General features: G+C 42.3%; 1 protein-coding gene across 4 annotated transcripts in view; it reads left to right on the top strand.

Annotated features, from left to right (window-relative positions):
* The window catches only part of BTBD7 (BTB domain containing 7), a 56,249-nt gene that overhangs the window by 39,229 nt on the left and 2,779 nt on the right, over positions 1 to 14,241 (top strand). For 2 of the 4 annotated variants that reach the window (XM_058834048.1, XM_058833962.1), the window contains 4 exons: positions 1,228 to 1,417; positions 4,706 to 4,884; positions 5,533 to 5,961; positions 7,931 to 12,870. In XM_058834048.1, coding sequence (XP_058690031.1) covers positions 1,228 to 1,417; positions 4,706 to 4,884; positions 5,533 to 5,961; positions 7,931 to 8,746 — 1,614 coding nt within the window. In that variant the 3' untranslated portion in view covers positions 8,747 to 12,870. Of the gene's footprint in view, positions 1 to 232; positions 1,183 to 1,227; positions 1,418 to 4,705; positions 4,885 to 5,532; positions 5,962 to 7,930; positions 12,871 to 13,338; positions 13,460 to 14,241 lie in introns of those variants that run through there. The other 2 variants (XM_058834128.1, XM_058834223.1) reach the window with 2 other exon arrangements.

The raw sequence follows: 14,241 nt of genomic DNA, 5'->3' as shown, positions 1-14,241 counted from the left end.
CAAGCTGAAGATCTTGTAGCATTTTTGGTGGTGATGTTTGGCGGCAGGGTAGAGATGGTGCTGTGTGGGGCAGGAATGTGCCATGTTCTGTTTGACAGATTGGGAGCCTTTGTGTCACTGACCAGTGCCACCACCTCAGGTAGCTCTGACTTGAGTTGAGAGCTTGTGAGTCGCAGCAGTGCAGGTGACAACAGAACAAGAGGGTTAGGTGAAGCTGTGTACATCATTACAGGATCTGACATCTGCTCTGGTGAATTTGGAGCTTTTGCCCTGTGCCTAGGAGAGAAAATGTCTTCTAAAGGTATATGATGTTGTTGATGTACTCTGTGAGGGAAGGTAAGAAATAAATCTACTTTGCATTTAGGTTAGTTAGAGAGCACCATGTGGCACTAAAATAGCAAAGACCAGCTGGTTAAAATGTTCTCTTTGTATCTTGGATTGCTAAAACTAACAAAAACGTGATAAAAGTTCTGACTCTTAGTTTTCAGGTATATGCTATGGGAGTGCTTTAGTATTTGTCGGAAGTAAAAAGTGCATTCTAACAGCCCCCATACATACCTCTGTCAGAATTCCTACTTGTTAGTACTGGTTTCTTATTATGCTGTTAATATTTTTAAAGCTTTTTAAGGCTTTTTAACCTTCGAGGGAGCACTCTCATATGTAGTCTCTGGTAACTTTACTCCTCCTATAGATAGTTTAATTACTGTAAAAATGAAAAAATTGTGAATGATTGATTTTTGATTTTTTTTTTTTTTTACTCGCCTCCTAGTCTCCCATTTTTTGAAATAAATTCATTTGATCTTAAGTAAGAATCTTCAAAGGGTAGGCATAAATCCTTTTCTGTTCTTTAAGATGTCTGAGGGAAACATGTTTCATTTTCAGGCTAGTGCCTTCTACTCAATGACACAGGAAGTTGAGACTCATAGGCAGTAATTTTCTTAAACCTAGGTCTGGCCTCGAGAAGGTCAGTTCTAATCTGACAGGTTAAAAATAAGCAAAGTGTCCTTCTCAAACTATTCTTCTGCCTGTTCTTAGCTCTGAAACTCAGCTATGGTTATGATTGGAAATGGAATAGAAAATGCTGATGAAAAGCCAGATGTTGTTCGTGACCTGACAAAGTTACAGTGGTGTAGCCATGGCTGGACTGTGTTGCTGGGGCTGTGCTTGGAGCAGGGGCAGTGGTGTGTGTGCAGTGCCTTCATGAGACTCTGCTGGCTGTCGTTGCAGTCGGTGCTGGATGAGATGATGGTGGAGCAAACCGACCTGGTGCGCCTGCGGATGGTGCGAATGTCCAACGTGCCCGACACGCTGTACATGGTGAACAACGCGGTGCCGCAGTGCTGCCACGTGATCACCCACCAGCAAGTCAGCACTAACCAGACCAGTCCTCCCTCAGTTATAGCCAACGAGATCCCAGGTAAGCTGCTGATCACTTCCTGTGCCCAGGATCTCCTGGGACTGTGGGGGCGCTTGGACCTGCAGGCACTGAGTGTCAGTTACGGTGTTTCCTTGGAGGGCAGTTCTGCACCAGGAATAGTCCTTTTGCTTTGATCTATCCTAAAGACATTAACTGGTTTTGGATGGCAGAGTAACTAGTTAGAGTCCAAAACCCTTGGACTGGTTAAACACAGTAGAACACTTGCTGGAGCCTGGCTCTCTATTCTCAGAATTTTCTACAGGGTTCTCAGTTTTCTACAGACAGTTGTCCAATACAGGTAAGATCTGTGAGTCTGGAAAATTTCTTTCAAAAACGAAAAGCCAGAGAACATAACTTGTAAGGAAATCAGCTGAACTCAGTATGCCAGAAAATTACTGGAAGTGGGCACTCAAAACACATAGACTTCAATTTACCAAATCCATTTCAGCTTTGAAGCCAAACTGACTTAATTCCTTGTGGAAGAATGTGTCAGAGTACATTTTTATAGGCTCAAGTAAATATGGCCTCTCTTGACTTCAGGATGATTGGTGTGACATTCCCCATAGGCAAGCCAGGAAAATATACACTAAATATATTTTGTCATTTATGCATATGAACTTTTGGTGTCAGACTGAAGAATGTATCTAGTGGGGTTCCTAATCCATTTAGCTCTTCCTGCCTTTCCCCTGTCCCATTAATACTCAGTGTGCATAGAGAAAACACTGGCAAAACTTGAAACTGATGACAAGTTGGAAGGGTCAGTGGGTGTTTTGGAGGGCAGGATTAGATAGCTGAATGACCGAGATTAAATTTTATTTCAGTGAAGGAAGTGGAAAACACTGTGCCTATGGCATTCCCCATTTTATAACCGCTTTGTGTATCAGTTATGGCTCTCTTCAGTCAGCTATGTTGCAAGGAAGTAGATGAACTATTCTTACGGATGATAGAACCATGGCAAAAGTAATGGATTGAAATTGCTGCATGAGAATTTAATTTGAAATGTTAGGAAGATTCAAAACACTGTTTAGTTATAAGATTTCTAGGAAAATTTGTAGAATGGTTTTGATCTGTTTGCTTCTTGTAGTCTGGGAAGAAACTTGATAAAGCTGAAAACGAGCGCCTGAAAACTTCTGTTTGAAAAATTTGATAAAAGTATCAATTGTTTGTTTAGAAATTTGGAACTCTCAGCAAAACTATGGCATCTCTGCAGTGCATTATAGTGCTTGGACTTCCCTCTCCAGAAAAGTGTAAATATACTTAGCATGAATTGAATATAAAGTATTTCGTATAAGATAGGACTTTGATAACACGTTGCTCAATCTTAATTTCCAAAGAAGGAAGACAACAGGTTCTCAGAGGTCTTCAGTGTTTTGCCAAAGTTCTCAGGCTCTTAAAAAAACTGGCTCTGTTGGCAAGCATGAAACGTCTTGACCAATCTGAAACTCCCCTGTATCTTGATTCTGTACAATTTAATAGGTAGGAATTGTTGCCAGTCCTTTGATTTGAACATAGATAGGAGCTCTGAGCCTTGCCAGTAGTTGGAGCACAGGAATTGCGTCCTGGCAGCTGTCTGCTTTGCTTAGTTCTGTAATTACGCAAAACAATTGTTTGGTTTCCCAATGCCCTTCTGCTAGAATGGGCAGATGGGGCCAGTGAGGAGATTAATGCCTGTCCCAAACTCTGACTTGTACAGGAATCCATCCTGAAGCATAGATGGAGCACAGAACAGGGGGTGCTTCACAGCAGGGCTGTTCCCTGTCTGTTCCTGGCATCTCCTTGGGCCCACTGCCTGACGACTGTATTTGCACAAACCTGCCAGCAGTGTGCTTCAGTGCTCTTTCTGCAGCACTATCGTAAAATGAGTTCAGCTGAAGCCTTCTTGAACTTGAGGCCAGGTTCTGCAAGTGGTTGGGTTTCTTTACACATTTTCCAGTTTCAGTCTGAATTAGAAATCTTACAACCGAGAGAATTGTATTTTTTTATATACGTAATCTTTCTTCCATGTGTTTCACATGAATGATAGTAAAAAAAAAATAAATAAAAAAACCAAAACAAACCAAGGTTTGAGAAGAGTATTTTTTAATGAAAACCTTATAAAATTTTTATGCCTACTAGTTTGGATAAGTGTTTCAGGCTTCTCTTAGATCCTTTTCTTTAAGTATTAGCAAAATGCTGGCTGTAACTAAACATCTGACTGCTAAACCAGGATTTTTCAAAAGCATTTAAGTGTGTGGAAGGTAGCATAGAAAACTTATTCACAAGACTTGAAGACTGGTGAGAATGGGTTCCTTCCCTCCCCTCTCAGTAAAGGAACTTCATTGAGGGACAAATATTTTGTACTACATATACTTCTCCTTCATGCACCAATGTAAACTTTGTGGAATTTGGACCAGTTGTAATTGTGTGGTGTTGGGTTTTCTCCTTCTCTGTAATGTCTTTTCACACTATTCTTGCTGTATGATCTGTTTAATTGTTATGAGTTTTCATTATGGACATCTGGTCATGGTCGTACATAACACTTGTAAAGCTGGTAAAGGATCAGACTCCAGGACTTAACACGCTCAGAGATCTGGATTTGTCTTCTCTGTTTATATGCACATTTTCCTTAGGAAAGAAACACCACAGAGAAATATTCATCATCAAACAGCAGTAAGAAGTGGCATGAGAAAGTTTTGCAACAGGATAAATACCCAAAATTATACATGACTTTCTTTTGGAATGGTTTTTTAAAAATTATTTCAATATGACTGCATAAAACAACTTAATTTTAACAGGTTTTTTTTGGCTTACAGTTCGTGTAACTTTTGTAAAATGCTGTTTCTCTAGTTACATACTGGTGTTATGGTCTTGTGATTATAGAACTGCGTTAGAAGTATGAAGTGTATGCCAAAAAAATCAATGAATTCTTGGCCTGTGCAATCCATGTGGGAACATTCAGTTGTTATTTAAGATATCCTGCCCCCACCTCAAATCGTGGAATTCCTGCATCATAAGGGGTTTACAAAGAAAGCTCTATTTGTGGCTCATTCTAGCAGAAGCTGGAGAAGTGGATATGTTTTTATCATTTGTATGATGTGTGTTATCCCATGTGACTTAATGATGCTCCATGGAACATGGGTAAGTTGAACTGTTCTTGGCAGAATGGTTCTTAGAAAACAAAAGCCAAGGCAGCCTGATGTTAGATTTTTCCTTCAGAATAAATCTAACCATTGCAATCAAACTTCTACTGTCTCACAGTTATAAAAAGGACTCTGTCTTATCCCCAGCCATTCTCTGTTATCCCTCCAGTTCCCAGTCTCCTGGTTGTGAAAGAGATGATCAAGCGGCTGCAGGAGCTGCGGCACACGGAGCAGGTGCAGAGAGCCTACGCTCTGAACTGTGGGGAAGGCGCCACCGTCAGTTACGAGATCCAGATCCGTGTGCTGCGGGAATTTGGGCTTTCTGATGCTGCTGCTGAGCTCCTGCAGGTATGAAGAATGTGTAAGACTGTGAAGGGACTTGATTGTGTGCTCTGCAATAGGAGTACTTGCTGTGTATACATGCAGGTGCACAAGTGCTTTGAAATGCCTGTGTGACTGTCTAGGTGCAAACACCAGATGCATTTGATGTATGGGATTTTATAAAGCTATAAGTGCAATGTATAGTTTTCTCAAGAGTCATTGGCATTCAGGAGGCTCTTATTGACACAAATTTTGGGGACAAAATAAAACTGCTAAAGAGGGAGTTGATGAGAACAGTAGAACCATAACTTGAAACCTAGATTATTATTTATTCTTAAAACAGAGAGGAGAAAAAGTGGTAACTTTGCTGTAGGTTGTCACAGTGCATGTCAGGACTGGGAAACTGAAAAACCCTCTTCTGTTTATACACCAGTGATAAAGGAAATGCATTTGTTGGTCAACTTACAGTGAATCTGATGCTTCTTGTCTTATTTTAGGAAAAGCCCTAATCTATTTTGCATGGTAGCTGTAGTCACCTTGAGTGTTGGTGAGCTTGTATGTAGCACAGCTAGGCAGTTACACTATTAGTATGTTTCTGAGAGTGTTAGTTCAGGAGATTTTTCTAGATGGTTTCCTACTTTGTCTTGTTACATGCTGGGTTTTTTACCTTTGCAGAATCCTCACAAGTTCTTTCCTGATGAGCGATTTGGGGATGAGAGCCCACTGCTGACAGTGAGACAGTCTGGACGATGTCGCGTCAACAGCACTCCCACTGCAGAAACCATGTTTACAGAACTGGACTCTTTTGTGGCCTTCCATCCACCATTGCCCCCTCCTCCACCTCCATACCACCCACCAGCAACTCCTATTCACAACCAGTTCAAAGTGGGCTGGAAACAAAGGGTGCCAAGTCAACATCCCTCCCGTTCCTTTTCTTACCCGTGTAACCACTCGCTGTTCCACTCGCGCACCGCCCCCAAAGCTGTGCCGCCTGTTTACCTGCCCGGCGTCAAGGCAGCGCCTCCCGACTGCACCAACACCGCCGCTCTGGGGCGGCAAACGGTGGCTGCAGCAGCAGCAGTGATGGCAGCTGAGAAACAAGTAGTAAGTGTTTTGCTTTCTCCTCTTCTGCCTATTTCTGGCTGCTCAAAGTACCCCATCGAAGGAGCTGGAGAGAATTCTTATGATGAAGTAACTTGGCTTTGTTAAATAAAAAGAGCATCTTCATTGGTTAGGAGGTTTTTCTACCGAACTCTCTTGTCAGCATTCTCTATGCCAAAGGCATGCCCAGATCCCTGGGAGAATGAGCATTCCAGGGCAGGAGCATTACTGAAAGGGCAAATGGCACTCAGGAATCTTCTGAATTCTTAGAATCACAGAATATCCTGAGTTGGAAGGGACCCACAGGGTGTTCCAGTGCCCAGCCACCCTCTGGGTAAAGAACTTTTTTCTGATATCCATTCTAAACCTCCCCTGACACAACTTCATGATATTGCCTGAGTCCTGTCACTGGTCACAAGAGAGAGAGCGATGTCTGCCCCTCCTGTTCTGCTCACAGGAAGCTGTAACTGCAGTGGGGTCTCCCCCCAGTCTCCTCCAGGCTGAACAGACCAAGTGACCTCAGCCACCCCTTGTGTGACAAATGTAGCTTGCACTACACTAAAACAAAGCGTAAGCCAGCTTCAATAGTGGACTGCACACTGTAATTCACAGGTAGAAGTAGTGGGAATATTTTGATTATTCACAGGTAGGTAGCCTGAAGTAAACAGGTTGCCTTTACACTTGTATGAAGAGCATGAAAGCTATACAACTGAGAAGTATTTGAAAAGGAATTGACAAGCAGAAATTGGTAATTGCTGATACAGAGGGATTTGTTACAGTTTTTAAAAGCACTCATTATCATTGCTGAACTACAATATGATGCAATAAAAACAATAAGCTGTAAGATATCCAGTAAAGATGTAGCTTTGTGAAATACAGGAAGTGCTGAATGAAAAATTTGATAATTTATTTCTGCAGTGAAAAAACTGTCAGTGCATAATTTGTGGCACATTAGATGCAGATTTGATCCTTGAGTTTCTGATTGGAAAAATGGATTCTATTTTCTTCTCATTGCCAATTGTCTTAAATATATTGCACTTATTTTTCTATTTTAGAATAAAATATATAACTTCATATTAGAAATGTGTGTCATTGTTTGGTCAAAGGTAGGATTCATAGCATGTCACTCTCCTTTGATCAATACCGACTTCCCTAAGGAAACTACATAGTAACCTTTTTCATATCAGAAATATTTCTGCTAGAACATGTCCATAAGTAATGCAAGGAGGAGCATTGGCTAAATATAGGTGATATTTTCCTTCTGTATCCTTTCTGCAATTTGTGAGTTGCTATTAATCAATGATTACTAAAGTTGCTTTCATGAGAAATTATAAATGTAAGTAGAAATTTTCACTCTCCTCTCTGGAAGGCTGTAATTTGAGCAATTCTGCACTGAGGCAAGCATGGGATAGGTGAGAAGAATACCATGCAACAGCTTCCATGTACTCTGTGGATTTAGTCAGCCCTGTAACTGATGCTCCCCCAAGCCCTGAGGCTGTCCTGCACACACGTGTCTGCAGTTTACTTGCTTTAACATGGGGAGTGCAGGCAGAAGGGTTGTGTCTATAGTGGTGACACATGTGGTTTCCCTGCACTGGAACTGTGTGTTGTGACAAACCATTTGTTAGGCTCTGCACCAAGTATCTGTTTGGTTTAATAATTGTGAATGGCTTAAAGCAGGCCTGCCTTTAAGAAGTTCAGCAGTACAGTGTCCCTTACTGCATATTCAAGGCAAGATGCATTTAAGAGAACCTGTAATTGTGACACAACAGCTTCATGAAGGAAAGAAGCAGGAAGGTGAAGTTGGTGGATGGATGTGTTCTTTAAACAGTGCAGGAAACTTGCAGGCTGAAGTTGGCAAGACTAAAGTAGATTAAGAAAATGCCATTTTGAATGACAAAAACCATCCTAAATACAATTTGTGTTTAGCTCTTGTCTTTGTTTCCACGGACCAATTTCTTTTCTTTTCCAGTGTACTCAGCCCTTGCTCAATGAACTGATGCCAGACATCGCAATGGGTGTGTCAGCAATGTCTTTGAAAGACAGAAGATTACCAGAGCTCACGGTGGACACGGAGCTAAGCCAGGCAGTTACAGAGGTAGGACCTGGCCCACCCCAGCACATTTCATGTATTCAGAACAGACACATACCTACTTCTCGGAAAAAACATGCAATAGAGCAAAAAATAGATGCTCGAGAAAATCCGCAGGAATATCCTGACTTCTATGACTTCTCTAATGCAGCATGCAGACCCTCTACTCCAGCACCCAACAGACACAGTCCTTTGCCTTCACAAGGCATTTATTTTGGCCCAGATTTGTACAGCCACAATAAGGCATCACCAAGTGGCTTAAAGTCAGCCTATCTACCTTCCCAGATATCTCCTAAAAAGCAAGAGGATTCTAGGAGGGAATACCTGCTCTCGCAAGATGGGCATCAACACAGGCAAAAGAATGAGCCAATACACCTCGATGTCTTAGAACAACCTCCCCAGCGACTGGACTTGGCACTGGCTACCCAGGAAAATGCTGGGAATGGCCCTGTTCACGTCAGGGGAAGAACAAAAATGGAAACGGATTTAACCTATGGGCTAACCTCCAACAGACCTTCGCTCTCTGCGTACAGCTCTGACGTGCCAGAAGAAAGACCCGCTAGGAGACTGGCAGATGATGAGCCATTGGAACATGGAGCACAGAGAAATGCAGATTTGGAAAGGGAAGATGGAGTTAGCAGAGGAAGGAGGTCTCCAAACAAACCAGACTTCCTGTACAAAAAATCTGCCCTATGAAAGCAACCTCCACTATTTCTCTGTGCCTAGGAGTTGTAAACATCCCATTCCTTGCAACTTTTGGCCTGACTTCTGTCAGAGAAATTCTGTCATGCCAGCAGAAGAATTCAGCTTTGCTCACTTCTTTTGTACATACATTGCTTTATTAGAGACAGCATGCTGTCAGTTTGGTTTTAATGCTGCTTCTGGGTTCATTTTGTTGCAATTTTTTTTGGAGCAGATTTAATTAAGCCTTTTAAAAAGCATAAACTGGTACCTTTTTTCTACAACCTGGTAGCCTTTTGCACCTGTACATCTATTTTAGTGTATTAGTTTTGTACTAATATGTTAAACTTTAATGTCACATTTAAAGGACTGTATTTTCATACTTTTACATTTACCCTTTCACATGCTGATTCCCTATGTGCATTGGGTTGCACATTATGAAATGTATTTTCTTATGAGATAATAACAATGCGTTTATTTTTTAATTATAGGAATTCCAAAGAACAGCACATCAAAAAACCTACATTTTTTAGTTGGATTTTTTTGTTTGTTTGTTTAGATTGAAATCTTCCTGATTTTTATGACTATGGCAAGAATCCAATTTAATATTTTGTTTGAAAAGTTCTGGCAGCTGGTCTTACCTTTATATACATCGCAAACCCACTTCAAGAATTGTATTTGGGGTTTTAAGAACCCAGAGGGATATTTAGGAATCCAAATTCCTGTGAAATTCACTGGAATAGGATAGTTTGAGTCTGTTTACTTCTGTTTCAGATGTGACCATGGAGAACTTCATGATCACCTGGAAGCAGAGACGCAGACCAGAGTTGCTAATTTGCCCATTTAGAAATAAATCTAGAAATACTGTATAAATTACAGTAATTACTTGTTCTTCCAGCTGCTCATCCGTGGGTAAGCAAAGACCAGATGAGTGGATTCCTGCTAACTTGTGGAGTGTCAGGAAGATGAGGCACAGAACCTTTGCTGTTGCCTGAACACGTGGGAGGGTTCCCCTCCCCGCCGGTGCCGGGGTGACAGCCCATGGCCTTGTTTCCTCTGCCTGTGCTTACAAAAGGGCTTCACTCTCAGTGACGTCGCTCAGTGTTCCTTACCTGGCCTCCCGTGGCGCTGGCCCCACAGGTGCAGCTGTTCCGTGAGCAGAATCCAAGAGAAGAGTCACTGCTTCAGCATCACCACACGTCTGAAGCTTTGGCACTCTTAAATTACACCTCCATTGTCTGATTTGCGATTTGAAAGCACAGAAATGAGATTCCCCTGTTAACAGGATGTGAGGAGGGAAGGATGCTGGGCTGGCCTGGCTCCTGCCACTGGGGTGGGGTTCAGCAGAGCGCCAGGGGAAGGGTTACAGTTATGAAGTACGTCCTTAATACTCTCTCTGCAGTTTTAACAACAAATTCATTGCATTCAGGATAGGGATCTGATGCCACTGCAGAGTAGTGATTGCTGGTAGAGTCCTGTTTGGGGAGGTGGTTAAATGCAGTTTCTATAGTGAGTTTCCCTGTAGCAGAAAACTATAGTCCCAGGTGTGACCTAAGGACTGCTTTAAGGTTAGGTTGAATTATTTCCTGCAGCTCAAAGTGCTTAATACTGTTTAACAGAAATCTTGCTGCAACTTTTGGTTTTAGTTGATGGCAGGTTCTTACCTAATATGTTTCATTAAAGTATGAAGGGCCTGGTAACAACACAGTGTTACTGGAATATATTGAATACTGCATTTCCAAACTACCAACTAGCTTCTGGATAAATGAAGATATGGGTCTTCAAACCAATAAACCCTGTGTCTCCTGCAGACACATTTATAGAGCTGCTTCCCTGGTGGTTCTGCAAGTGCTCCTTTTGAGATGCAGCCATAGAAAACATGGTGTAGGATTGGAGCAGAAACTTGCCTAAACTCTGCAAGTGGTGTGTCTGGTGGATGAGGGGGAGACTTTTTTTTCCTCTGTCAGCTTTTCTTGTCTTGTTTTTTGCCCACAGTCAAGGCACTGGGTGGTTGTGGCTTCATCACCCATCTGTGCAATTTGCATGGGACTGTGGTGTAGAGCATTGTTAAATGCAGAAGGTGTCAGTGGGGGGATGGTGCTGCTGCAGGTTACGGGGCTGAGGCTCGCTGGGTGTCTTCAGAAGATTTGAGCACAGTGCTGACTGCGCAGCTCTAACCGCACACGAGGGTCTCATCCTCACCTGCATGAGACCAGCTCACTTGAACTAGTAACTTTCAGCACACATGAGAACCCTGAAACTCCTTGGACTTGCATCATGTGTGTGTTGGCAGCTTAACTACTAAAAAATTACAGCTGTCCTCAGAAAACTTCTTATTCTCAATATTTTTGCCTAAAACTGATAGATGTACTTCAGGATAACTATTTTGATTATCATAGGTTGATGTGGCACTGTGTACTTGGGCAGAGGTGGGACTGAGATCTATAGATAGAACTTGAAAGCTTGAAATTTAGGGGGGATGTGGCTGATGAAGATGAGAAGTTTTGAAGTTATGGTTTGAGCAAAATCATGAAATGCTTTGGCTTTGGAATAAGCTGGTGAGAAATGCCTCTGGGGAGGACATGTCTGCATTTTAGAATACAAAATTGTTTCTGAAGTCTCAGGAACTGAGCAGTATTTAAAAAAGAATGAATAAAGTTTAAAAATAGATGCAGAATAAAAGACAAGTCCTTATGAGGTCACAAAGACAATCAGGCCATCTAGACAATCTGTGTTTTCACTTGCATATTTTGGATTTGGAAGAAGATGGCAGCTAATGGCAGCTGGTTTGAAGTTGAAAAGAAGGATTTCTTGAATTACTGGAACTTGATTTTTGTACTCCAGAGCAGGATTTCCTACTTGGGATGTGCAGAGGGGCGAGACCATTTTTCATGGCAGCATTATTCAGAAGCCAGTGTTCATCCTACATCTCACACACCACACGTACCTGTGCTACCTGCTACTCCTTGTTCTCTGTCTACTGAAACTTTGGTGCAGAAGCTCCTTGTTTACATGAAGCACTTTCTGACTAGGCTGGAAATTGACACCTTTTCCTCCTATAAATTAGATGGAGATGACAGATTATTGACTATTTTGCTTGAGGATAGAGGTATAAACATAATTTTTTTTGAATGAGGGAGATTCATGCTCCTTGTTCTATTAAAGAGAGAGCTCAGAGTTGCATTTAGTGAGCAACATGCAAAAAGGTCTTATTCCCCTTGCCCCAAACCCAACTCCTTTTCCTTAATATATGGATGAATAACTTAATTCCTAAAACACATTCTTCCTTTGAAATGTTTTGTTGTTCCACGAAATTATTGTAGTTGTGTATTAGTAACTGCTGTGTTGATTGGCAGTTTCATGTTGTATTTTCCTGTTCTTAAGGATTTTCACATATGAAAATTAAGGGTGTGGCCACCTGTACTTGTAAGCCTTGGGTTTTGATCCCAAAATGTCCCAAATGTATGTCTTTAGGGGTTTCTTTAGTTTGGGTTCAGGAAGGGGTGGGGCCTAGGGGGGTAGGGTGTTTTGTGTGGGTTTTTGGTTTGTTTTGGTTGTTTTTGGTTTTTTTTGAAAGAACACTAATGCTGTTGGAGGCACTGTTCTCATACTTCTATGCTTCTATGGTAGAGGTGGTGCTGAACCCTGCTGGATGCAGGGAACAGCTTAGAGGGAAACCTGTAAAACCGCATTTGGGGTTTCTGTAATTACCTGTACTGCCAGAAGGCAGCCCTGCCCTTGGCAGCGTTAAGGATTTGTTTCTTGTCCTTGTGTTGTTACTGGTATAAAGTCAAGTGCCTTCAATGCTAAAGGCTCAGAAAATTTTCTTAAACTGACTTCATGTCCTATGCAAGTGTTTTTTCTACAACCTGCATAACCAGTACTTTGTAAAACTTGTTTACGCTTCAATTGTACATAGTGTTTTTTTAAACAAAAAATAGTATTTTTATTTAGGTACCTCCAAACTTGAATTCTAGTCTTGTGTGATGCATTGTAAAACAATACATTTCTCTTTTGAGTACCATTACAGTTGTAAAAAGGTTTTCACTGGTTCTATTTTTCTACTGTTGCTGAGAAGCATGTAACACTGACTTTATCCTACGTATAGTTGGCATTTCAAATAAATGGCTTGTATAGAACGTGGTTGTGTGGCTGCTTCCCCTGAGCTGCTGCTGCCTGGCTGCACCCACTACCCTGCCCTGCTCACTCCAGCCTGCCATGGCTGGGCTGGGTAAAGGAGCCCAGCAATACAGAGAGGCGCCCTCTGAGTGTAAAGGCTTTTGGGAAAAAAGGTGCAGTGATGCTGTGAACACCAAAGACATGGAACAAGCCAGTGTAAAAGAGGGATTTGAAATTAGTCATTCTGCTCAGGCACTTAATAAAAAATGAAAAGCATTTCAATAAAGTAATTTTTTGAGTTCTGGCTAGAGCCTAGCGGGCTGAGGCCATGCCTTGTGAAAGGCAATAGGGCTGCTCAGAGCTGGATGCAAGGAAGTGTGTGTCCATTTTCTCATCGGAGCAGCTGACAGATGTGTTCAGTACCCAGCAGTCCCAGGCTCCAGTTTCCCTGCTGACTATTCCAGGTGACTGTTCATTCCATCTCTCAGAAACAGGTGCCTCACTTCTTCAGAGCAATGACTGAAGTTCAGAAGTGTCATCTGGCCACATGCCTGGTCTCACTGATGTAGGAGAGCAAAATACTGCGAGTTACATCCTGACAGAGCACAGGTGGGTGAGTAGAGCGAGAGCTATGTGGTCCCACATGTTAATTACTGACACCTTCACTCCCACACCCAAGAAGATGAGTTGTAGGAGCTTCCGAAATTAGAGAATTTTAACATTTTTTGTTACAGTCTTTCTGTCACTTTGCAACAGTGCTTCTAAGCCTGCCAACCTCAGAGGAGAGGGTGCCTGATGTCTCGGCTGAGGGGAGGCTTTCAGCATTGGAAGGGAGGATTGTTGGAGCTGGGTCCCTTTGGGTGGACCCTGCTTCAATACAGGCTGATGCCAGGGATGGACAGTGCTTGGGGTCAGTTCTGGCCCTGTGCTCTGCAACGGGAGCCACAGGAATTCCACATTTAAACTCACTCCTTCCATCACTACTGTATTTTCTCAAGCACAGCAAGGCTGGTGCTGGGCTGTAAACCATTTCTGTGATTACTGGGGCCTTTCACTGCTTTTTTATTTCCTGTGGAAGACACAATTGTCTTTGGGTACTCTCTCCCCCACTCCTCCAGTGAATTACAGAATTACAGAAACTGCAACACAGAAGAAACATGACCCTGTCCTGCTCTAAATTGTACTTAACAGCAGCCTGCAATCCCTTGTTTCACACCTGGGTCAGGTGGAAACAAAGGTCTATGAATCCTGGGCTTGACTAGCCCCCACTGTACACCCTGGTGGCTTGGCTAACAGGTAGTCACTGGGCTCCCTGTGTCTGCCTAGATCATGGATGGAAACAAGACACTGCAGCAGCACTGAGAGAAAACAAGACAATACACAGTGAATGG

This window comes from Poecile atricapillus, chromosome 1, assembly GCF_030490865.1.
Source record: "Poecile atricapillus isolate bPoeAtr1 chromosome 1, bPoeAtr1.hap1, whole genome shotgun sequence".
In the NCBI taxonomy this organism is placed as follows: Eukaryota; Metazoa; Chordata; class Aves; order Passeriformes; family Paridae; genus Poecile; species Poecile atricapillus.
The sequence above is the reverse complement of the archived record's forward strand: the minus strand, read 5'-3'. Positions and strand labels throughout refer to the sequence as shown.